At 47.8% G+C, this 25,008-nt stretch overlaps 1 protein-coding gene across 9 annotated transcripts in view; it reads right to left on the reverse strand.

The window, feature by feature from the left end:
• Nucleotides 1-25,008, reverse strand: part of EDIL3 (EGF like repeats and discoidin domains 3) — a 647,511-nt gene that overhangs the window by 204,852 nt on the left and 417,651 nt on the right. For 8 of the 9 annotated variants that reach the window (XM_075592685.1, XM_075592675.1, XM_075592665.1 and 5 more), the window contains one exon: nt 16,405-16,518. The exons of the other annotated variant lie outside the window; for it this stretch is intronic. In XM_075592685.1, the coding sequence (XP_075448800.1) occupies nt 16,405-16,518 (114 nt within the window). The remainder of the gene's footprint in view (nt 1-16,404; nt 16,519-25,008) is intronic. 9 annotated transcript variants of the gene reach the window in all.

The following is a 25,008-nucleotide window of genomic DNA, read 5'->3' on the forward strand; positions in this document are numbered from 1 at the left end:
CGAACGATTGGACCAGCCCATGCTCAGGACGATAAGTTACACCATGCATGTAGATACATCTACCTATGCTCCATATGCGGACCAACTCGCTTATTTTATCCTCATTATGATACCCTCCCTGACAGAACTTGGTCCGAAAATACTCTTGCACAGCCTCCCTGAGCCAACTATCCCTATTCTCTTCTATTTCTCTCATGATGGGCTCAGGCACGTAAGGATACTCATATCCGTGGGACTGCCGGTATCTAGCAACTATGGCCCGGTCAGCTCGACTTAATTTGGTGAGCTTGCGGTGCCCCGCCCTGCTTGGCAGTACCCAAAACACAGGCTCCTCCGGAGCTACTTCATCATACAAAATACTGGGGCCTCGGGGTACAATAACTTTCTGTTCTATCTCCCGAAACCGGTGATCTAACTCATCCTCCACCTCCTGAGGAGTGAAAGAACCAGCCGCCCACCAATGGTCAACAACATCATTCTTAATTAATAGGAGCAGCGTACGGTCCATCCCCTCGTGGTATCTGGGGAACAGGGGCGCCCACCACTTATCACGGTGCTCATACTCTGTGGAACGACTAGGGCGTTCTACCTCGGACTCTACCTGAGATGATACACCTGACGTACCCGCATCAGTAGATCGCGAGCAATCTCTCCTCCCTTTGGCGTTGATATATCTAGTAGGATTCATTTTATGAACCACTTTGCTGGTAGGCTCAGTTTCTACTGGAGTGTGGGACCCACGGGCCCTCCCTCTAGCTGCAGGAGAAAACGGCACAGGGTTAGGCACAGGTATAACACTTGAATACGGTATCTCCCCATCAGAACCCTCGTCGCTCGATTCCCAATCCCACAAATCCTTGGAGTATTTGGGGTATTTACATAGCTTATCCCTGGTAGGTCCTGGTGGCACTACTCGTGACGGGGCTGGGGCAGTGGTCGGGCTATGGGCTGGGACAGGGGCAATGTTCATGTCATTGTCCAGCAAGCGGGTGATACCGCGACCAGTGGACGCTTTCTTAGACGCGCTCGCCGCCATGCATCGGGCTTCCCTGGAAGGGCTTCGACTCTGTAGGGTAGTCAGGGCAATGGCCGAATATATGCTTCATGAGGAGAACACTTCTCCCGGCCTTCTCTTTCCGGTGGAACCAGAAATGTCGTCATCAGGGGTGCCCGCAGAATCTCCATCCGCTCCATGGTCACGCACCGGAAGTGCGTCGAGGACCGGCCTGGGCGGGGGCGGAGCCTCCAGTGCATGGCCGGACGAGTAAGCCTCAAGCCTCTCCTTCTCATCCTCCGCAGTCGCGGCTGTCGCCTGGCGGGGGTAAGGGGGTGGTGGAGTCCCCTTACCGCTCCGCTGCTGTTTGATATCGGGCTCCTCTAGGATTGTCTCGGTCTCCATTTCCGCCGCACTGGGGTCACACGGCCGTGGGACTCTTACGGTCCTCCAGCCGTACCAGCACTCGCCGTCGGAAGGTCTCCGGACTCGTCTGCTCCCTCTTGAGGCCTCTGGGGTGGTTCGCCGGTAGGCACATCGCCACCGATGTCACGCCAACCTCTTCCGCTAGGGAGTCACACGGCTCTTCTGCGATAAAACCAGTGGGTATAGGAACAAAGTAATCTCGCTCTGGTACCTCCACTGCGGTCGCGCTCTTCTCTGTCGACAGCTCGCTCAGTTCAATAGCGGGCTGGGCCTTGGTTCCTCCCACTTGGGCATGATGGGGAACCAGGGCAGTCTTGTCTTTGCCTTCCACCAACTCCGTTAATGTTCCTGGAGAGGCACCCCATGGGGTCTCGATCAACAGCCATGGCTCGTTCGGCCAAAGATAGAACGTGCCACATTGAGGGCATCGGGCCTTCGTGCTTGGTACCGCGCCCGGTATCCCGCAGTGGACGCACAAACACCGGAGGTATTCGTGCTCAGCTACCTCCACTACCAGTAAGCCTCCTGGTAGTTGGTAAATTGAAGTGTTCATCTCGGACATGGTTCGCTCAGGATTGGAACAGCTCAGTGTCTCAGCTCCTTGCTCCTCGAATGCCAGACAGAAGTGAAGCTCCTCGCTATGGCTTCCGGTCCCACCCTTCGCTGGGGAGGACTCTCCTGATTGGCTCTCCTTGAGCCTCCTCCCTCTGGTGGAATCTAGAGGCGGGGCCTTTTCTCTTTAGGGGGACGTGGCTTGGCTTTCTGACCAGTCACAGCACATGGGGATGGGCTTTCGGCTTTCGCGCCGCTCCTCCTGCAAGGAATCTGGGTTTGGCGCCAGACTCTTGCACATTTCCCACCACATTTTTCTCACTGTCTCTTTGCACAATTCACGTGCTTGCTCCAGGATTGGCGGGAACCGCCATTTTAGATCGTCTCTCTTGCTCCGCGGAGCACATGTAGGGACAGCCGCCATTTTGGATGCATATTCTAACTGTCCATGTGCCCTATTCTCAGTGTCTACTGGGCATCTCGTACCTAAACACTGACTAACCTCCAAATGTATGCTCTGCATTCTGTTATCCTACTAATATGAGGTGGCTTTACCCCAGGCTCAGCAGAACTCCTCTCCTCCATGCACTGTACTCGATGTCTACCATGCAAGTGCTCTGTGGTGCATTTGTGTGGGTGACTGCTAGTGTACCTCTCTTTCTTAGGTACGGGCGTCTCCTACTTTTGGCCACTCATCGCGCTGGCCCTGGGCCATGGTCCCTGGACTAGTTAACAGGCTGAACCTCCCAGTTGCCTCACGCTATCTGCCTCAAGGGACTCGGACAGTTATAGCTAATCACCCCTCCTCGCCACCTCCTAAGGGCGCCCAAGGCGTTCTGTGCGAGAGTCTACGCTCCCCCGGCTTCCCTCGGTATATGCAATTGCGCCCTTCCTTCTCCAGCACTTGCACGGAGAGTGCATCTCACTCTTCCCGTTCTGCCTCGCTGTAAGCCTGACCTGTTCTGACATATATATCTCAGCAGCGCCTCCAAATGTAACCCTTCTTCCCCCCCCCCCCAGACTCATCTGTGGTGTCTAGGGTGCGTGAGGGCAGATTACATGCGTAGGAGTGGTGCATACCTGCGTGGAACAAGGAGGGCCTGAGCTTACCGCATTGTTATTGGGGAGACAGGACCAGGCTTCTGGGGTGGTAGCCTCCATACTTTCTTAGTGGTGTAGCGCCTCCATCTTCTATACTCCAAGGAATATGGGATAGGACCCATACAGAAGAACCTCCCTGGTCCAGGGGTTAAATGCTCCAAACTCACAACACAGTCTTTGTATAAAAGTATAGTCTCTTTATTGATCAGATCAGCGACTCCAAATGTAGTGGTGTCCAGCAGCCACAACAACAACAGCAAAGCCCCGGTACTCACTCTCCTCCTCTCCTTTCCTCCAAGTCTCTCCTCTGACAGGATGGTCTAGGGCGTCAATACCCCACAGCCCACCTCAGAGGTTAGCCTCTGGGTGGAGACTGGATTCTCCCCATCACCCCCATTAGCGGGGTCTATTGTACCGGGTCTATTGTACTATCAGCTCTACTAAAAGGGGCTGAGTCTCTCCACTCCTCTCTCTCTCTGCTCCAGCACGGCTGCACAGGTGAGACTGCACTGTCTCCTCCAACTCCTCGGACAGCACAGGACTCGAACTCGCCCAGGACTAACAGAACTGTCCCTTACAGGAGCGGCTGCTAAATATAGAGTCAGCCCCACCCCTAATGATGTCAGCAGAGGCTCCCCTCTGTCTCGTGCCTGCAACAGAGTCCGGTCCGGGGCCTGCGTCTACCACTCAGGGCAGGGCTAGGAAGGGGGAAAACCCATGATAACTACAGGTGCCTGCCCTTAACAGGACTTAACACAGTAGGAGCAAGATAGGTATAGCCCGTGCTGTTTACAGGGGGCTACACATATATATACCACTCTACGCGTTTCGCCAATAGGGTGCCATTGTGTCAAATCGCTTGTTTTTGACTTACATCTTGTAAGTAGGCAACACATATGAGCCAAGATTCACCATAGATTTTATACACCAGTTATAAAACTGTCTGCACTTAGATTGTTTTTTGTTCTATTTCCTTCTATGCTCCCCCTGGATTGCAACTGGAGAAGTGACGATTTGTGGGACTAGTGGAACCAGTCCCTACCAGCTGGGTTTGAGCAGGGGGTTTGAACTTATCACTGTTTGCACGTTGTTTTATCACGTCATTATTGTTTATTAATCAATTGATTATAATTATTAATCACTGTATAACACAAGTGTACACTAATAGAGTTAGCGCCGTCTTTTTCACCTCACTTAGCAAAGAAAAAAGAATCCCAGATTAGCACTCTAGCATCCAAAAGATATCAACATTTATTAAACACATATAACAGAATATATAATAAAAAGGATCCACAGTGTACCAAGGGATGATTACCACTGAACACTAATGAATTGAAAATACATGAAGTTACAGACATAAGAATGAACACATTCAACAGATCACAAATAAGCTGGTATAAAAGCTGTAAACTAATGTGTGAAAAACCAGAAGTAGTGAAGAGGTTCATGTGTCAGAAGTAACTATGCATTGGCTGCCATATGCACACGCAGAGACCCAAACCTAAAGTGTGGAGGAAACCAAGTTGCCTCCTAGCACTTGGACCGGCCGGTCAGAATCACCAATAATAAAAGCTCAAAATAGGTGCATATGCTGATGTGTGCACATACAGTTGGTAATATATAGCAGACATGTATGAGTATTGCACATTGAATTGGCACACACAGATAAGCAGCAGAGCTAAAGACAGATGTCAACAATAAGTATAATGGAGTACTTAGCACTGGTCTAAGTGAGGGTTAATAGTGGCTGGGGGTTTGCAACTGGAGCGCTGGTAGAGAGTCCAGATAGGTGAAATCGCCACAATGCGCATGCTCAAATGAGCATTGAGAGAGCCAAATTGAAAATTGCAGCAGGGGAGAGATGACTCAACCTGGGTTACCGCTGGATCCTGAACAAACAAAAGAGCCCCAGGGGCTCTCTGCGTGTGCATATGGTAGCCTATACATAGTTACTTCTGACACATTAACCTCTTCACTACTTCCGTTTTTTCACACATTAGCTTATAGCTTTTATACCAGCTTATTTGTGATCTGTTGAATGTGTTCATACTTATGTCTGTAACTTCATGTTTTTTCAATTCATTAGTGTTCAGTAGTAATCAGCCCTTGGTACACTGTGGATCCTTTTTATTATATATTTTGTTATATGTGTTTAATACATTTTGCTATCTTTTGTATGCTAGAGTGCTAATCTGGGATTCTTTTTTCTTTGTCATGTTCACATATATTCATCATCCCTAGCACCGCCAGTAGTGTTTATATCTTACACTTCACCTTACTGGTTATAGCACTTCTTACTTTTGGTCTGTTGCAGGTTGTTTCTTGTGATATATATATATATATATATATATATATGTACCCCAGGTTCCCCGTGGCGGAAGCTCAGCCCTCCTGGTTGCCAAACAGGTACAGCACCACACTGATAAGTAGTCAGATACACCTACCAACCCCAATCTCGCTTAGGGTGGGGGTAAGAGGGCTACATAATATCAAAATCTACCTTGTAAACAATACAAAAAAAAAATTTAAAGCAAAATTACCAGTAAAAGTGCCCACTCTTAATACTTACTAAGCCGTGCTACTCCTTAAAACATAGTCAGCATGACTTATTACTGTAAATATGGCTCTTTATTCAAATGGATGGGCATAGAAGGTATTGTATGGTGTAACACAAACATAATGAATAAGGCACTTTATGGACTACTCACTTGAATAGTGCAATAAGGTATTTTCCAGAACTTCTGGATTAGCACTTCTTGGTAAATATGACCCTCTATGGAGTCACACCATTTAACTCAAACTGGTATAGAATACCTACTGTACCTACTTTGAGGCTACTTTAAAAGTCTGAAGCTGGCAATGAAAAAAAAACATTGAACTGAAACGTATTGTTACAATAAACTGTAAAAGACCAAGGGTACAATATGTGCTGTATTTGTGAACATGCATCATATTTAGTAAACCTAATTTATACTGTACATACATTTCTCACACAAACAACTCATTACAATATGACGTGCTCAGATTCTGCATAGTGCACATTTGCTTTAATAAGTGCAAGCATTATCTCAGGTAGTGTTAGTGAAAGAGCCATATAAGGGCTACTTCATACAGTACCACATGTATAACACTGATCAAATACAAATGAATCAAGGTAATTATGTTGTAAACTCTATCTACTAAAATTGGTAGGAAGATGTACAGTAGTCTTGACCACCTGACTAGCTGTAATAATTCTATTGTAATCATTATAGGAGCAGTTTGACTAAATACAATCATTTTCAAAAATGGTTCCACTTTATATAAATACAAACCGTTAATAAATACATATACACACACAAACATATATACATTAATTTTAGATTGTAAGTGTTACAGAGCAAGGAACACATTACGGTTTGCTTCATTATGTTTAAAGGTGTATTGTGTATGGATGTATATAAATATGGATACACACCCACACAAACTAAATCAATTAAACTATGTTTACAATGAATGGTTAGCAACACAGTCTATGCCAAGATTTTGAAATGAAAGTTTAAAAACAAACTAGTGTTAAGAGGCAATCCAAGCTGATGTTTTTCTTCTTTTTTCCCCATACATGATTGCAGAAGGGGGACTGTGGAACTGAACCCCATTAATTCCAGCTTTGGGCCCCCCTGCTTCCGGAGTTAGAGACCTCCATAGTGGGTGCCGGTAGCCTCTCCAGGGTTCACGAAATGGCTATTTTTGAAAGTTCCCGGGCCCTGCAGGCCGATAGGAAGCTATGATGACATCCTTGTGGCTTCGTATTGGCCTATAATTGGGGGCTTTAAACTGCAGTAGATACCGGCACCCCCTTTTGGAGGCAAGTATCTCTGTAGGCAGGGGGTCACTGGAGCTGAAATTAATGGGGTTTAGCTCCGGGGACCCTCTGCTTCAAACCTGTGTAGCCAGGTCCCCCGTGCCGTATTAACCCCCCACCTGCTGGTGCGCGAGCCGCGCGTTACTAAGAGTTGCGGCCCGTTGCCAGGGACGCGATCGGGCCGGTTGCTGGGGACGCGATCGGGCCATCGTTAAGGCCGCGATCGCGTTGCTGCGGTTCCATCGGCTTGCGGAGCAGGGCGCCGCCATTGTTAGGGGCATTGCGCATGCGCAAGGGCTAGGAGCACCGGGAGGACTGAAGGGAGCTCGCGCCTGCGCAGTGGAGGCCCAGAAAGCCTGCGAAGCACTAGCCTATGAGAGGAGGGCTCTGTAAGAGGACTTCAAGTCCCGTGAGCCTCTGGAACGGCCCCATGACGCCAGGGAGCCAATAGGGCTGGAGCAGCTGTTTGCAACATAAAGACACATTTCGCGCGCAGAGGCTACGTGAGTAGTTGGTGACAGGAGCAGCTAGGGGAAGGAGGTAGGGTGCTGGAGTCAGTGACTCCCGGCACTAGGCCAGTACTCCCCTAGGCCCTAGATAGCCCTGAGTCATCCTAGCGGAGTGTGATAAGGACAGGCCCTAGGTTAGGGACCCTGCCCCATTAGCTATTCGCTAGTTAGGAATCCAGCGGACGCTGTGATTTCCGCCGCGAGGCTTGGGCTTAAGCCTGGCCTCTAAGAGACAACTAGACTATCTTTGCGGAGGCCCAGTACGGATTGACTGCGGCCTGTGGATCTCGGCCGGTTCACGTCAAGTACAGACGGCGGGGAGAAGCGGTGATATTATCCACGCCGGAATTCACCCCAACTTCGGAGGACACTTGAGCGATTCCCCGCGGTATAGCAGTACCCGTGGCTGGAGCCCGGGCAGGTAACTCACCAACTCACGTGCACCAACAAGGCCTATCATCAGACATAGTGGCTGCGCAGTCACACACATATACACACACGCTGGTCTATGAATTGGGAGTGCAAGACTTTGGGTGGGACTCACTGGACTTGAGGGTGGGATCATTGTGTTGGGACAGTAGCGTCCGCCATGACGCATAAAGTGTGGACACCCTCCGTGGTGTCCGTTAGCGTTAGCATCAGGGAGACGTTGAGTCAGGTTGCCTTTAGAGAGGGACACCTGTTGTTACCAGTTGTACTTGCATGTTTCTAGGCACAGTAGTAAAAGATATTCGTTCTCATCCAATCAGTTGTATGTTGTTATTGGGTAATGTCCTGCGAGGAACCACTCCCCCTCTGGTGAGAGCCATCGCAGGTGGAGGCGCTGCATCATTGTAATTGTATATGTTAGTATATCGCCCCAGGATCCCCGTGGCGGAAGCTCAGCCCTCCTGTGAGCCAACAGGTAATGCACCACACCTATGGTAACACTGATTGTTCTCCGCACCCACAGTATAATCTGCGATTGGGGGGGGGGGGGGGGAGAAACCCGTTACATTTGGAGGCGCTGCTGAGATTTTAAACCTGGGGTGCCCTATTCAACAAACTTTCTAAAATGTCACCAATATTCCCATGCCTGTCGCGCTCAGAAGTATATGAGTGGGCTATGAGGCTGGAAGTACCACCGACCCACACGCTTGCGGTGTGCTGCATCCCTATAGATGTCCCGTCTATGGCCATACGAGTAGCTTTGCGCCAACACTCATCTCCGGGGTACAACCACCCTAGCCTTGGTAGATCAATGTACAGAGACCAAGGGGTATTATTCAGTGTTAGTGAACATTGGGCAAGATGTAAATGAGGAACAAGGACCGTCCAGCGTGTGGTTTGAAGGCCCGGCCGAGTCGAGTTGTGCGGTGGTGTACCCCGAGCGGACCATCAAGTTCGAACCCGGCAGCTCCCACACGAACTTGGAGGAGGTGGATATGTGTGCCTCGTCTTCTTCCCCGGAGAGTTATTGCGAGTCTACTTTAGGTGCAGCCACCGACCACAGTCCGCCACTCAGTATTGCACCGGCCCCTACTAGCGGGGGAAATGAGATCCAAATGTTAGTTCAAAGTCTTGCCGAGTTGGGAGGGGCCAGGGCTGAAGCATCGATTCAACAGCAGTATCGTAAACTGAAAATCTTTTCAGGCACTAAACCGACACCGGCAGGCGAAGAGGCGTTTGACGCATGGATAGAGTATACTGCACAGGTTGTAGAGAAATGGACGTGCCCTGAGCTAGTCAAATGACAACGCATAATGGAGTGTCTACGGTCACCCGCTTCCATCACCATACGGCTGGCTAAGGATCAACATGCAGATATCACTGCTCAGAAAATGTTAGAGACGCTTGAGCGTGCTTACGGATGAACAGAAGATGAAGGCCAACTGATGATGAGGTACCTCAGCCTTCGCCAGAAGCTGGGGGAGGAGCTGTCTGCCTATCTCCACCGAATTAGGAATGTCCTATGGGATATGCGGAAACGAGACCAGATTAAGTCCACTCAGGTGGATGAGTATTGCTGGAATCAATTCCGGAAAGGAGCACTTCCCGACAACCCTATCGCCATCATGGTTAAATGCTCCCTGATGCGGCACAACCCCCCTTGCTGGGATGATCTAGTGGATGAGATAAACAAGCATGAGGCATGTGGCCGGTTGCATACTCCCGCCAAGGTTAAGGAGCCTACCACCAGTGACCCGACTAAAGCCGCTGGGGCCAAGGCCAAGAACCCCGCGACCCCAGAAGAGGAGGTCACCCCTAAGGGCTCGGGCCACAAAGCTAGGCCCACTCACAACTCCCCTCCCCCGTACCGTTGCCGTTCTGAATCAAGGGACCTCCTTTGCTACACCTGCGGTAAGAAGGGCCACTTCACTCGGGCTTGCCCAGAAAGGGAGGACCCCCCTGAGGACAAAACTCCCACTCGACGAAACCCAGCCCAGACGATGGTATGCAGAGCACAAGCCGCCGGAACTGATGTGGAGACCCCGCAAGAGAACCCCAATGCCCCTGCGTATACCGAGGCAGGGGAGGAGGCCCCCAACCGAGAGGCTTACAGCCAAGTAGGCCCTGCAGCCATCGTGCCAGTATTAGTAGAAGGGATCTACGCATCGGCCCTACTGGATACAGGGTCGCAAGTGACCATCATATACCAACCGTTCTATGAACAGCACCTCCAGCACTGTACTCTGAGAACGGCCATGTGACAGTATGAGGGCTAAGCAATGATGACTACCCTATCCCTGGGATTGTACAGGTGCAAATGGAAATACTCCATCTGAACACCGGAAACAGACACCCCATGCAATTAGCGGCCTTGGTATGCCCGGAACCCCAAGGACAGTGCAAGTACCCGATCATTTTAGGCACCAACGCTGATATAGTACAAGCAGTGTTCCGGGCGTACCTGAAAGAGACTAATGAGTTGCCGCTAGCCACCGCCCTAGTAGATCCAGTCCTAAGAGACGAGTGCCAATGGATATATGCCCTGGAGCGACATGGAGACCTATACAATCGTCAGGACGGACTGACGACCATATTACCAGGGGGAGTACAAAGAATGCCTGTCTGGTGTTGTTACCCTGAACGAGATGTGGATGATCAGCTTTTCTCTCTGGAGAGTACCCCGGAAGAAGAGGCCCAGAGAGGATATAAGATACTACCGGAGGTGAGGGAGTGGGCAACTAAGATTCCATGCCGAACCCACGTGTATGTGCAGAATATCTCTCCCTACCCGATGGAGTTGGATGCCGGTCAGAAGTTGGGTGGTATATGGGTCAGCCCTGTAATAGACACACCTGAGGTGAAGGCGGCGGCCGCGGATGAGCGTTCCGTCGAGCTGGATTTCAACTTCTGTGATTCGACACTGTCCACCCATTGGAAGGAGCGGCTGGCAACGCAGTTGACTCAACGACGACATGTGTTCTCCACGAGTGAGATGGACGTGGGGTGTAGTCGCAGCGCCCAACATACCATCCGATTGAGTTCCGAGAACGCTCACGCCGCCTCGCCCCGCGGGATATCGATGATGTGAGGAACGTTCTTCATGATATGGAAGATGCTGGGATTTTGACGGAGTCTAGGGGCCCCTACGCATCCCCCATAGTGGTGGTGCGTAAAAAGAACGGATCTGTATGACTGTGTATCGATTATCGGACATTGAACAATCGTACGATACCGGATCAGTGCAACCTTCCGCGCATCGAAGAGATACTGAACGCGCTGAATGGAAGTCAATGGTTCAGCGTACTCGACCTCCGATCAGGGTACTATCAGGTACCTATGAACGTGGATGATCAAGAAAAAACAGCTTTCGTCTGCCCCTTGGGCTTCTATCAATTTACCCGTATGCCCCAAGGCATATGTGGGGCGCCTGCTACGTTCCAAAGGTTGATGGAGAAGACTATCGGGGCATGATTCCACGGGAGTGTCTGGTATACCTGGATGATATCATCGTCTTCGGAAGGACTCTGGAAGAGCACGAAGAATGATTATTTAAGGTGATCGACCGTCTGGGGAACGAAGGTTTGAAATTATCCTTAGACATACCTCGGTGACCTATGTGGGACACATAGTGCCGCCAAAGGGATCGCCACCGACCCTGCCAAGGTAGAGGCCATAGTGAACTGGCCTCGACCCGAGAACGTCACAGAGTTGCGATCCTTCCTGGGATTCTGTGGGTACTACCGCCGCTTCGTGGAAGGGTACTCGAGCAGGGCTAAACCCCTGAACAATCTGTTGAAGATATACCCTTCAGAGACTGGGAAGAAGGCTGTATCGGCACGCCAACCGTTCGGTGACAAATGGACATATGAGTGTGAGCAGGCCATCCTGAAATTAAAGAAGTGTCTGACCGAAGCGCCCGTGCTTGCATATGCGGATCCCGAACAGCCATATGTCCTGCATGTGGATGCCAGCCTCAATGGACTGGGTGCCATCCTGCACCAGAAGCACCCGGAGGGCCTGCGGCCTGTAGCTTACATCAGCCGCAGCTTGACACCCAGTGAACAGAGATACCCCGTCCACAAGTTAGAGTTCCTGGCTCTCAAGTGGGCTATTACCGAGAAACTACACGATTACCGGTACCGTGTTGCCTTTGAAGTAAGGACAGATAACAATCCCCTCACCTACGTCAATACCTCGGCCAAATTGGACGCCGCCGGACACCGCTGGTTGGCCGCCCTGAACAGTTACAGATTCACCATAAAGTACAAGCCGGGGCCCTTGAATATAGGGGCTGACGCCCTCTCCAGACGACCCGGGTTAAGCGCTATTCCAGATGATGAGGAATGGGAGGAACTCCCAGGACCCGGCGTGAGAGCAATGTGTAGCATGGCCGCTATCGTCAACGGCCAAGTGGCCTTTTCAGAATTACGAGCAGCTGATTCATTGGGATGCCGGTCGCAGGCTGTCCCAGCCGCTTACTGCGATCCCAAAGGGATTAATATCACGCCTGATAAGGTGTTACGGTGGAAGGACCTGGTAGACTACCAAGTACGAGATCCTGTCATTAGTATCATCCGGAGAGCCGTAACAAAGGAGAACCCTGCCCTTCTTAAGTGCGCGCCCAAAAACGTGGTGGCCTTGCTCATGCGGGAGTGGGACAAATTCGAAATAGACAATTGCTTACTCTACCGGGTGGTCCAGTACCACAACCACCCGGATAGGAGGCAACTAGTCCTCCCTATGAACCTACAATATCTGGTGCTGAAGTCCCTACATGATGATAATGGGCACCTTGGTACAGACAAACCTTTGGGCTGGTCCGAGATCGTTTTTTTTGGCCTAAGATGCGAGAGGCCATTGAGCGTCACTGTCGCTGATGTACTAGGTGTATACAGCGAAAAACCCTGCCTTCTGTGCATTGAGCCGGATAGCCGGGGAATATGCAACGTGCTGGTCATCACAGACCACTACATGCGGTATGCTCAAGCTTTCCCTACTAAAGACCAGAAAGCCATCACCGTGGCGAAGATATTATGGGAAAAATACTTTGTACATTACGGCCTTCCCAACCGCCTTCACTCTGATCAGGGTCAGGATTTCGAGAGTACATTGATCAGTGAACTGCTCCGAATGCTGAACATTGCCAAATCCCGAACGACCCCGTATCACCCGAAGGAGATGCTCTACCCGAACGTTTTAATCGGACATTACTAGACATGCTCGGAACACTACAGATTGCTCAGAAATCGGAGTGGAGTCGACATGTAGAGACCTTGGTGCATGCGTATAATTGCACCAGACACGAGTCAACGAGATTCTCCCCATACTTCCTGATGTTTGGGAGAGAAGCGAGATTGCCAGTGGATGTGCGTCTTAGAGTCTCAACGGATGGGATACATAATGCTACCCATTTTAAATATGTGCAACGACTCAAAGACAGCTTGCAGCAGGCGTATCAGCAGGCAGAGAAATCCACCGCTAAGCTAAATGCTGATAATAAGAGGCGATACGACCATAAGGTCAGATATCGGGAACTTCGGCCAGGAGACGCTGTGTTGCTTCGGAACTTAGATGTCCCAGGAAAACACAAATTGGCCGATCGTTGGAGAGACGCAGTGTATGAAATAGAATCTCAAATGCCTGGCCTCCCGGTCTATCGCATCAAAGACACTGACGGCCGGGTAAAGGTATGGCACCGAAACCATCTTCTTCCCATTCCACAAGTGGAAGATGAAGAGACCGAGATACTGGCCACACCGCTCAACGGTGAGCCCGACGTTTCAGAACTGGGTCAAGAGACTGTCCATAACGAGACCCACTCTGACACTCATGAAGAGCCTCTGGAAGGACCCTCTCAAAGGGACTACTCCACAGAAGGGGCATCTCCCAGAGGAGCTACGGGTAAAGGGCCATGTAGGCCAACGCCTACTAATGTGGCACCAACAGGCCAGCCTTTGGATCCACAGAGCCCGAGCTTTGTGCCTAACAGAGACTATTCAGAGACATTTCTCCCCTCAAGGGAAGAGGCTGTGCTTATTACTCCCCCGAGGGAGTTGCAAAAGAACAGCTCCGACGGAGCCAAAGAATCAGGTACCCTCCTACTCGGGTAACCTATGATCAGATGGGGGCACCCCATTATGAGGCTCAGCAGTGTTCTCGGAGCAAGATCCAATCTGTGATTGTGATGCTAACGGAATTGTGCAATATTGTATAGAGTCATGCATGTGCTAAGTTATGTTTTCAAATGCATTTTCATTATATAACTGCTGTATATAGTTACATTGAGTTGTGTCCCAAGAGAGGACGTTGGGGATTATACCGGGGGGAGGATGTAGCCAGGTCCCCCTTGCCGTATTAACCCCCCTCCTGCTGGTGCGCGAGCCGCGCGTTACTAAGAGTTGCGGCCGGTTGCCAGGGACGCAATCAGGCCGGTTGCCGGGGACGCAATCGGGCCGTCGTTAAGGCCGCGATCGCGTTGCTGCGGTTCCGTCGGCTTGCGGAGCAGGGCGCCGCCATTGTTAGGGGCGTTATGCATGTGCAAGGGCTAGGAGCACCGGGAGGACTGCAGGGAGCTCGCGCCTGCGCAGTGGAGGCCCAGAAAGCCCGCGAAGCACTAGGCTATAAGAGGAGGGCTCTGTAAGAGGACTTCAAGTCCCGTGAGCCTCTGGAACGGCCCCATGACGCCAGGGAGCCAATAGGGCTGGAGCAGCTGTTTGCAACATAGAGACACATTTCGCGCGCAGAGGCTACGTGAGTAGTTGGTGACAGGAGCAGCTAGGGGAAGGAGGTAGGGTGCTGGAGTCAGTAACTCCCGGCACTAGGCCAGTACTCCCCTAGGCCCCAGATAGCCCTGAGTCACCCTAGCGGAGTGTGATAAGGACAGGCCCTAGGTTAGGGACCCTGCCCCATTAGCTATTCGCTAGTCAGGAATCCAGCGGACGCTGTGATTTCCGCCGCGAGGCTTGGGCTTAAGCCTGGCCTCTAAGAGACAACTAGACTATCTTTGCGGAGGCCCAGTACGGATTGACTGCGGCCTGTGGATCTCGGCCGGTTCTCGTCAAGTACAGACGGCGGGGAGAAGCGGTGATATTATCCACGCCGGAATTCACCCCAACTTCGGAGGACACCCCAGCGATTCCCCGCGGTATAGCAGTACCTGTGGCTGGAGCCCGGGCAGGTAACTCACCAACTCACGTGCACCAACAAGGCCTATCATCAGACATAGTGGCTGTGCAGTCACACACATATACACACACGCTGGTCTATGAATTGGGAGTGCGAGACTTTGGGTGGGACTCACTGGACTTGAGGGTGGGATCATTGTGTTGGGACAGTAGCGTCCGCCGTGACGCATAAAGTGTGGACACCCTCCGTTAGCGTTAGCATCAGGGAGACGTTGAGTCAGGTTGCCTTTAGAGAGGGACACCTGTTGTTAGCGGTTGTACTTGCATGTTTCTAGGCACAGTAGTAAAAGATATTCGTTCTCATCCAATCAGTTGTATGTGGTTATTGGGTATTGTCCTGCGAGGAACCACTCCCCCTCTGGTGGGAGCCATCGCAGGTGGAGGCGCTGCATCATTATAATTGTATATGTTAGTATATCGCCCCAGGTTCCCCGTGGCGGAAGCTCAGCCCTCCTGTGAGCCAACAGGTAATGCACCACACCTATGGTAACACTGATTGTTCTCCGCACCCACAGTATAATCTGCGATTGGGGGGGGGGAAACCCGTTACACCTGTATTACAAATTGAGAAAAAAACCAGCTTTGATTGCTCCTTTAAGTGGACATTTCAGCAGGAACAGGAAATATACACACAATCAAAAACATATAAATAGAATGTTTGAGCTATCTTTCCACACAATGAAGGTTGAAAACAGTCAGAGCACGGGGAGAACTCTGCAGCTTCTGCAGTAACATGTACTTTTCATATTAAAGATTTAACCTGAACCACTCTCACTTACGCTTTTCCCTTATTTGACAAACAGGCTGTAAGGATATTTAAATGTAAGAATGAGTAGAAAACATGGTTTCTTTTCTCTGTCTTTCTAAAGTTTTAAAATAACGAACAAACCTCCAACAGGATAAACATGTACACATTTCTACAAATACAGACGATCAAGGTGAGATTACGATAGAAAAATTCAACAAGATTAGAAGAATAGTATGTGGTTTATCTTAGTAATAGGTTTTGGATGTTAGATCCCATCATGAAACTAGCACAGATTTGCAAATGAGATAGGAGCTTTATGTTATGTTCGATATGCGGAGCACTTTGAGAGTAATTTAAGCAGACAGCAGTTTTACATGATGGATATAGCTTGTATTTATCTATCTCAACAGGCTATTTTACAAAAGGAACCACTTTCTGCATTTATGTCTGAAATTATAATTCTTTAAGAAAATACATATCGAAATCTTTCCATTTTCAGGAAGGGTTTCATTGTAATTGCTACAAGTTGGTATTCACATTGCAACCATGTAGAGATAATTATGATATCAAAATAATTTGCCTCATTAGTAAAAGTCTAAGGACAATGCTATACTTACTGTACTGGCAGTTTCTTCCCATATATTCACCAGGGCATTCACATGAATAGTTGGCAATAAGATCAGTACAAATTCCACCATTCTTGCAAGGTTCAGTCTCACATTCATTTATATCTGTAGAAATTTTAGAGTAACAAAATTATTTACCAGTAATTAAAAAAAAATATATATTTTTTTAAAAAATAAGCATCATTCACTAACTACATAGAAATGATTTAAAAAACTGTCAAGATAAAATATACTGTACATGACATACATTATGCATCAGTATTTATCAAAACAATGCCTTTATTACCTACACGTAACAAAATCTTTGACAATAAAAAAGGCTTGAGAATTGTATTTAACCTTTTGCATTCCGATGCCTTGCAGCGCACTGCAATCCAATGTGCAACAGGCAGTCAAGATGTAATGGGTTAAAGTTTTAAAAAGGCACATACAGTACATAGCCAAGGTTATTGCACCTGCTCATAACACAGGAGTAGATCAGATTTAATGGCAGTAATAACACAGAATACCCCATCATAATGTGCCAGAGTGTGCAATAATCTGGGCTACATCTGTACTGTTTGCTTTGAAAATACAGGTATCATAAAAACAAGTTAATATAAAAGAGACAACATCACAGAGGTGGTCGCCTGTCATCATCAGCTAACATCACAGGCAGACATCTTAAAAAAAAAAAAAAGTGAAACAGCAAAGGCTTGTAACTCAACTGGAGACATGTTTTTGATTTAGATTTGGATGTGGTTTTTAATAAAGGAATAGTAGTCTGAACAGAAATGCGATTGCAACCCATTTAATAGCAGGATGTAAATATTACATATCTTCATTATTTCCACACACTTGTAATTTACATTATAATATTCAAAATCATCCTCAATTGGAATAGAGACCCCCATCAAGATGGAAGTAAAGATTTGATGAACAGCAGACTCTTGTGATTGTGTTCTCTTCCCTTCTCTTCCATATCGACTTTCATATCATCACATTTGTTCTCGCTGTTTGAAATATATATGTTTTTACTGCCAGGTGACCTCAATTATAAAGTGGTTTGTTAAAGGAAAATGAGGGCTTCCAGTATATGTTAGTTGAGCCAGTGACTCAAATGAAGTAAATGATGCTATAATGTAAGTAGAAGCTGAATCCAGGTTAGGATATTTCTGATGTGGTAGCAGGAGCTTTTCAGTTTAAAAGTAATTCTTGACTTCTCATGTGTTAATTCGGTCCCGTCCCTTATCCCCAAATAACCACTTCATGGGAGGATAAACCAATCACAGCTTTATTTAACCATCATCAAACATATCACTGATTAAACCAGGGACCCGGATAGCTTGCACCAGCATAATTATAAGTGCCCAAGCAATATCCTCAACTCATAACCAACATCGCCACTAGCCACCCAGGCCACGTGGCCCATAAAACAATGGAAGGAAAGCAAGGAATGACACTGTCTTCCTCACACATAACAAGAGGCTAATCACACCACCAACATGAGCCAAGACTGACTGAGTCCTCACCACAGGCCACATATTTTGCCCCCATAACCATGGTACACAAATAGAGAACCCGATAACTAACCCACCTCTACAGAGGTGGAAGGGTGGGAACTTCTTATTCAAAAGGTCAGTAAGAGAGGAAGGATCTCCTAACACCTACACCTTATAACAACACACTCCACACTCCCCTTGGCTATTACAGTTAGGCATGCCACACCTTCCCTAAGAGTCATGGGCTCTCTTTCAATGTTCAGGGTTTTTATACTGCAACATTTTCAATGAATAGACCAATCCATAACCAAGAATAATAATGTATGTACTGTAACACAATTTTTATTAGATAAGCATGGTTAGACATATGGCCCTTTCATGATTGGTGACAAACCACGCTGAAGAAGCATCACCAAGAGTGAAACATACGTTGGTGTGTGTCGCCATTACACAAACATCCCCACGTGGTACGCAGCAGGACGGACAAACAGTCTATCATAGTTCGAACACATAATCACCATGAGTATAACTTAATATCTAGATATTAACGGAGTCTACAAGGGACACCTAGGGATGATATACTACCGAGCATATACTTCAGACAAATACTGTGTGAACACCGCTAGCCATCATATGCAATGGCCATCTTATAATTTTTATATATCTGCATTAATTCATGGCATTGCTGTAACGTGGTGAATATTTGTTTAATACGCCCATGGCTGGAATAAGCGCTGGAATAATACAATTGCATTGGAAGCGTGTCTTCTATGTATACATCTTGACACCCTTCTATTCATCACCGCCAACATCAATAGTGCTAAATATCGGTCATATTGTACTTATATGTACACCCGTGTGTATACCATATATATGTGTGTGTGTGTGTGTGTGTGTGTGTGTGTGTGTGTGTGTGTGTAATTAACATGAGCTTTTCTGTTGCTCTATCATAAGCACTAGTGTTTTCTGTGTTTTTATATACTCATCTGATACAAGGTTTAGGATTTAAATACATTCTGTAACCAAAACACTGGTTCAGCTATACAAATAGACGCTGATGGCTAGATTGAATCAGCTTATTAGCCACTCTGTTTATTATACGTCACTAGTATACTAATCTTTATAGGTGGTCGAGAGTGCCCTGATTTACGGATCAGTAACATTTTAGCAACAAAGATCTACATTATCACCTTATAGATACCCCTCTTTACCATCAGATATACTTTCTCTTACGTAAGGATTCATCTATTGTTGCTCAATTAATGATATTGTCGTTATTTTTGGACCCCCGCTCCCCTGAGCCCATCTCCCTAATTAAGGAGTGAGCTTTTACCCGAGTATCAGCATCACAGCGTCTGTTTCATGTTTAATGTGTGTATGTCCAACATTTTATTAGTTATATATCTTTTAAAGATTACTGTAAGGAACCGGCAGGCGCATTCCCCGTGACAGGTCCCCTCCCTACCTGAGCATACTTCCGCAGCAGACACCCCTGCAGTATCTTGCTGGGCCTCCACTCCCGGTGGCTGTGCACCGCTGCCCTCTCCTCTGGCAGCGAGGCATGGCGCCGCACTTCCGGGTCACGCACGTGCAAATCTTACAGGGCGCGTGTACCCAGCCTACTATCTCCTGCACTTATAGCTCCGCCCCCCGCTCATCACAGAACGCTCCGCCTCCCAGCCTAGCTATTCACCTGGCTTCCGACCTCCTCTCTGCCCCCAAGCCTATCCCTGAAGCAACCCAGACACCCCCCGTTCCTCCCCTGCTCTCCATTGGTCTACCATCCTTTATTACCCCAGTCCTTCCTCACTCTGCATAGCTTCTAGTAGCCTTGTGCTGTTTGGAGTTCTGTGTCTGGCCCTCTGCTCTTTTCCTGTTCTAGTTGTTGATTTGGCTTGTCTGACTGCCCTCTCAGGATTTGGACCCCGGCTTCCCTTTACTTCATGTACCTCTCTGCCCCTGGACTTGGCTACGACTTCGACTTCGCTGCTCTCTCTCTCCCCCTCGACCCTTGGCTTACGGACTCACTACACAGACCTATAGGTGCCCCGGACTCGGCAAGTACTTAACCACTCTACCCTCACCAAACCCGGCAACGCACTCTACCACACTACCGGCACGCCCTCACTGCATGCCTCAGTACTGGGGACTGGTCTGGTCTGCGGGCAGCACAGCGTTACAGTTACACTTTAAACCATTCATCATTTCTTTGGCTTTAGAGTGCTGTTAAAAGTGACCTCTTCTTTCCTAGGCAAGGATTCGTCCCTTTTAGTGGATAATATTATATCGTTGTTTTTGTCGGCCATCTGATAAGATTATGAATACGGTATTAGAGATCTGCTTTCCGATCTCTCCATGACATTTTTTAGGTCGTTTTTTAACAGAATAATCGGAAAGTCTGGTATCTGCGCTTTAAATATACTGAAATATATGTTTATGTGAGTCCTTAACCTTTAGTTTACATAATTCTTATCAAGGCACTTCATTATTTAAACTAATTTCTATAGGAGTGTAGAACGCCAGTGCATCAGAAAAACAAGTCCTTATATATTTGAATATCTGCAGTTGAAAAACTCCCAATAAGCAGTATAATGCAATAAAGTTACCCTAATAGGTTAGAGGGACCAGTACTTAATGCCACCTGGGGATGGCAGCTTCGAGTTATTTTTTGGACTCATCTGATATATCACCTGCACAGGGGAGTTTTATTTTGGACTCTATTCACTTTTTATTAGCACACAACTATTTTTTGTTTGATGGTGTTTACTATCTCCAAACACGTGGAACGGCCATGGGAACCAGCTTTGCCCCATCCTATGCGAATTTATTCATGGGGTGGTGGGAGTCGTTCCACGTGTTTGGAGATAGGAACCCATTTAGGGATCACATCATTTTTTATCGTCGATTTATTGACGACTTGATTTTCATTTGGGAGGGTGACATCACTACTATATTATTATGTATAGATTTACTTAATAACAATGATTATGGTCTTAAATTCACATTCACTTTTGATCACCATCACCTTAAGTATTTAGATTTATTATTTTATGTTGATCTTTCATTGAATATACACACAGATATCTATAGAAAAGATAACTCACGAAACACCTATCTCAGAGCCGATAGCTGCCACCCCAGAGCTCTTGTTAAAGGAATACCAAAGGGGCAGTTCATGAGGATAAAAAGAAACTGCTCCAAAGATGAGGACGTCCATAGACAATCAGATTAATTATTCAATAGATTTTTAGCCAGGGGCTATGAACCCCTTGACCTAAATAAGGCACGGGGAGAAGTGGAGGTTATGGAAAGGAGTCAGTTGTTAAAAAGGAAATAAAAAAAGGCATTTAAACAAAAGAGCCCACTATTTATCACCCAATTCAGTTGACAGGCACAGGAAGTGAGACTCATCTTGGAGAAACATTGGAGCATTTTAAACCTTGATCCAATTTTGGGACAAGATCTACCCCAAAAACCGAAACTGGTCTTTAGAAAGGTTAAGACCATATCAAACTCTTTATCACCTAATTTGTTTTCACATGATGCAGACAAACAGAGATCCTTTACTAAAGGCTCATATCGATGTGGTTCTTCTAAAATGTGTGGTCAATTATCTCCAACCAAAACCTTTGAGAGTAAAAACACTAAGGCTGTGTTTAATATACAAAGTTTTAGAAATTGTAAAACCACGTTTGTGATCTACCTTCTCACCTGTGGTTGTGGGAAACAGTATGTGGGCTGGACTACGAGGAATCTTAAGACACACATTAGGGAGCATGTCAGACTTATCAAAAATAGAGACCTCAATCATCCGGTGCCACTACACTGTACCCACGGTCCCAGGGGAGATTGTAGATTACTTAAGGTATGTGGGATTGAGTCTGTTCCCTGTCATGTGAGAGGTGGGAATCATATCAAGAGGCTTGATCAAAGGGAGGCCTTTTGGATATTCACGTTAAAAACCCAGGTCCCTTTTGGACTTAATACAGACTGGGAACTTGGCCATTTCCATTGATCTTATTCCTTTTTATTTCTCTTTATTTTTTCCTTTTTCTCTTTTTTTCCCTTTTTCTTTTTCCCCTTCCCCCTCCCCCTTCTTCACCTCTCCTTTTCTTATCCCCTTCCCCATTTTTTCTTTGCCCTTCCCCATTTTTTCTTTGCCCTTCCCCCTCCCCTCTCTTCCTTTTTCCACCTCTCTCTTTGTATATAGGATATTCATATTTCTTATATATTTTTTATATACTTGATCCCTCTGACTCTGGGTAATATCCCTTTAACTAAATCAAGCACTTCCATACCTCAGGGTTCTAATGTGTACATCCGTATACATTAGGTAATTAGAATCTAAGTGAATAAATAAAGTTTTATTATGTAGCCCTCTTTCCTTCGCTCTAGAGTGACTACTGTGGGCTCAAGGAGATCTGGGCCTCCGCTAAAAGGGAAGAAAAAGAGCAAAACAGTGCACTGCCAGGGAGCCAGGTGGTGTAAATATAAAAGGTCTATTCATTCAGCAACACTTCACAAAAAACATACCCACCAGGGGATGAAACAGTACCTCCTACGCGTTTCGGACCATGGGGGTCCTTTATCAAGGACTATGGGGGACAGGAAGAAGGGGACTCCTTTATATACACCACATCCTAACAAATGACAAATCTACAATTTTACATTTGGCGCCAAAACCGGGTGTGCGCCGCTATGACGTCATGTGTGTGAGCCCCCTGTGCTGGGTCTCAGAATAACTCGATCCCACAGCCTCTGGCCACGCCTCCCCATGATGTCCATTCGGCACACCCACCACGGTGATGGCTGCAAGGAGGAAGGAGGGAGTCTCTACCCCTAAGGGAGGGCCCGTAAGGACAGGCAGGGTCGCGTCACGGGCACGAACGGCCCATGTAAAATCGCTGATCCCTGCTCTGCCCAAGATAACAATGCCAACTCCACAAAAGGGCGCACCCCCCTCCCAAATCGATCACGGGAAGAATTTCTTAATATTGTTCTTTTTTTTAAAACTTTGATGAATAGTGTCGTTTTTCTTGCTATATTACCCCAGATGGGTGACTAATGATTTATGGTGGAATGACAATTTAGGATTGAAATATTCCACTTAATGCTTTAAATAAATTTTGTCAGTATCAGGTTCCTTTCCTTATAACTGTATTATGTGTTTGGATTTCCGATGATGAATAAGTTAAGGAACCTGTGTCTGTGTTGTTTCACGTTATTTTAAACTTTAAATTTAGATCTGTTTATATGGGGGAGAGAACGAGGGGACCCTGTTTTTTATGTATTTTGTTATCGGATTTCCTTTGCACAATATAGTTTACTCACTTTGTGTGTACTAGAAATCCTCCCCAAGGAGGTCAGTACACCGCACAGCCGTGGAATAAAGCTTCAGGAAAGGCTGATCAGTGATGCATAATACTTTAATAGAACAAGGTGCAAACGGATCCTCCTGACGCGTTTCGGCCCGTCAGGCCTTTGTCAAAAGGCCACTTCATCACGTCCCCCAGTGCAGTTGTAAGTTATCTCCCTTCAAGTCTTTCTCCAACTTTATGGTGCTTACAGCTAGCCAGTTGCAGAGAATTACATGTATTAAGAACACACTGGGGGATAGTGGCACTCATCACCCATACTCATTGTTATTGAAACACCATTTCACAGCTGCAGCTACGTTTTCTGAGCGCCTGGTGGGTTAACTGGCTGTTTACCCGTTTCACATCACTTTGTGTGTATTTATATTGTATACAACTATCTATTCCCTGTCCCGTGATCGATTTCGGAGGGGTGGGGGAATGTGGGGGGTGCGCCCCTCTGTGGAGTTGGCATTGTTATCTTGGGCAGAGCAGGGATCAGCGATTTACATGGGCCGATCGTGCCCGTGACGCGACCCTACCTGTATGTTATTTCTTAGGTGGCTACCCCGAAAGGCCGGGGAAGATCGTCCCGAGGTGGGGCTGCCACGGGTGGCTTCAGGTTCCTCAGGTTCTTCTTTGTCTGGGGTCCCGTCTCCAGCTTTTGCTTCGGTTTTCTTGGTTTCCTTGGAAGACACCCCCGTCTTCTTACTTGCGGTCAGGTCTCGGCCCAGCAACACAGTTTCGTGTGCCTGTACGCGATCCATCAGGTCATCAAACGACAGGGCTTGTCCCGGCACCAGTCACCCGCTGACTCTTACGGATATCGGATTAAGTGGAAGGAGGCCTCGCAGCAATTGCGTGGTTCGCAGTTCATCAGCATCCGCCTTTTGTACCACCTTCCTTCTCACCAGGGTCCATAGGTCCAAGTGTAGATGCCTGAGAAAATCTGACACCATCTCTCCTTCTTTCTGAATCAGAGTGTGGAACTTGGCCATCAGGGCAAACACATCCACTGGAATCCCATAGGCTTTGGTGAGGGCGTAAATGATGCCATGCGTATCTGCATCAGGGTGGTCATCCCGGTAACAGTGAACCATGTGAGAAGCTGGTGGTCGCAGGCATTCGATTATGCGCTGCCTCCGTATGGCATCAGTGCAGGACCATTCAGGGAGTACCTGTTCAGCGTGATCCAACCATTATTCAAAGCCGATGTATGGCCTCGGCTAGCACAGGAAGGGAAACATTATCATGCATGCTATTCCCGGCAGGGGCATATGCATCAAGTCGAGACATAGTGCTTCTACTTAGCAAAGGCCGAATGGTGGAGGGGGTGAAAGATGCGCCTAGGCCTATCGCGGCGGGCCACCGGGGTTTCAGACTGCTCTTAGGGGTACGGAAGGGATTGGCCGTTGCTGTGCTTGACGGGCCAGGGTACTCCTTCTGTGGCGTGGACGCAGCCAGGGGTTCGGCTACACCCTCCTATACTAGCAAGCAATGGATGCCTGGAGCTTCAGGCAGGATTAGTATTGAGGGAATGGCTTCAGGGCATATGTCCCGGTCTGTAGCGAAGAGTATTTTACGCCAGTTCTGCTCCCTGTCATAATAATGGCCTACTACTCGGGCAGTGGCCAGGAACAGGAGTTTCCTTACTTGATCAGTCACGGTGCCCAGAGAGGTGGTGGCAGGGACATGTCCAATGACAATTGCGCAGGCCAGTGGAATCTGGTGGCGCTGGGCCCACTTACGCACCTCGGGCT

The sequence above is a fragment of the Ascaphus truei genome, chromosome 1, assembly GCF_040206685.1.
Source record: "Ascaphus truei isolate aAscTru1 chromosome 1, aAscTru1.hap1, whole genome shotgun sequence".
Classification (NCBI taxonomy): domain Eukaryota; kingdom Metazoa; phylum Chordata; class Amphibia; order Anura; family Ascaphidae; genus Ascaphus; species Ascaphus truei.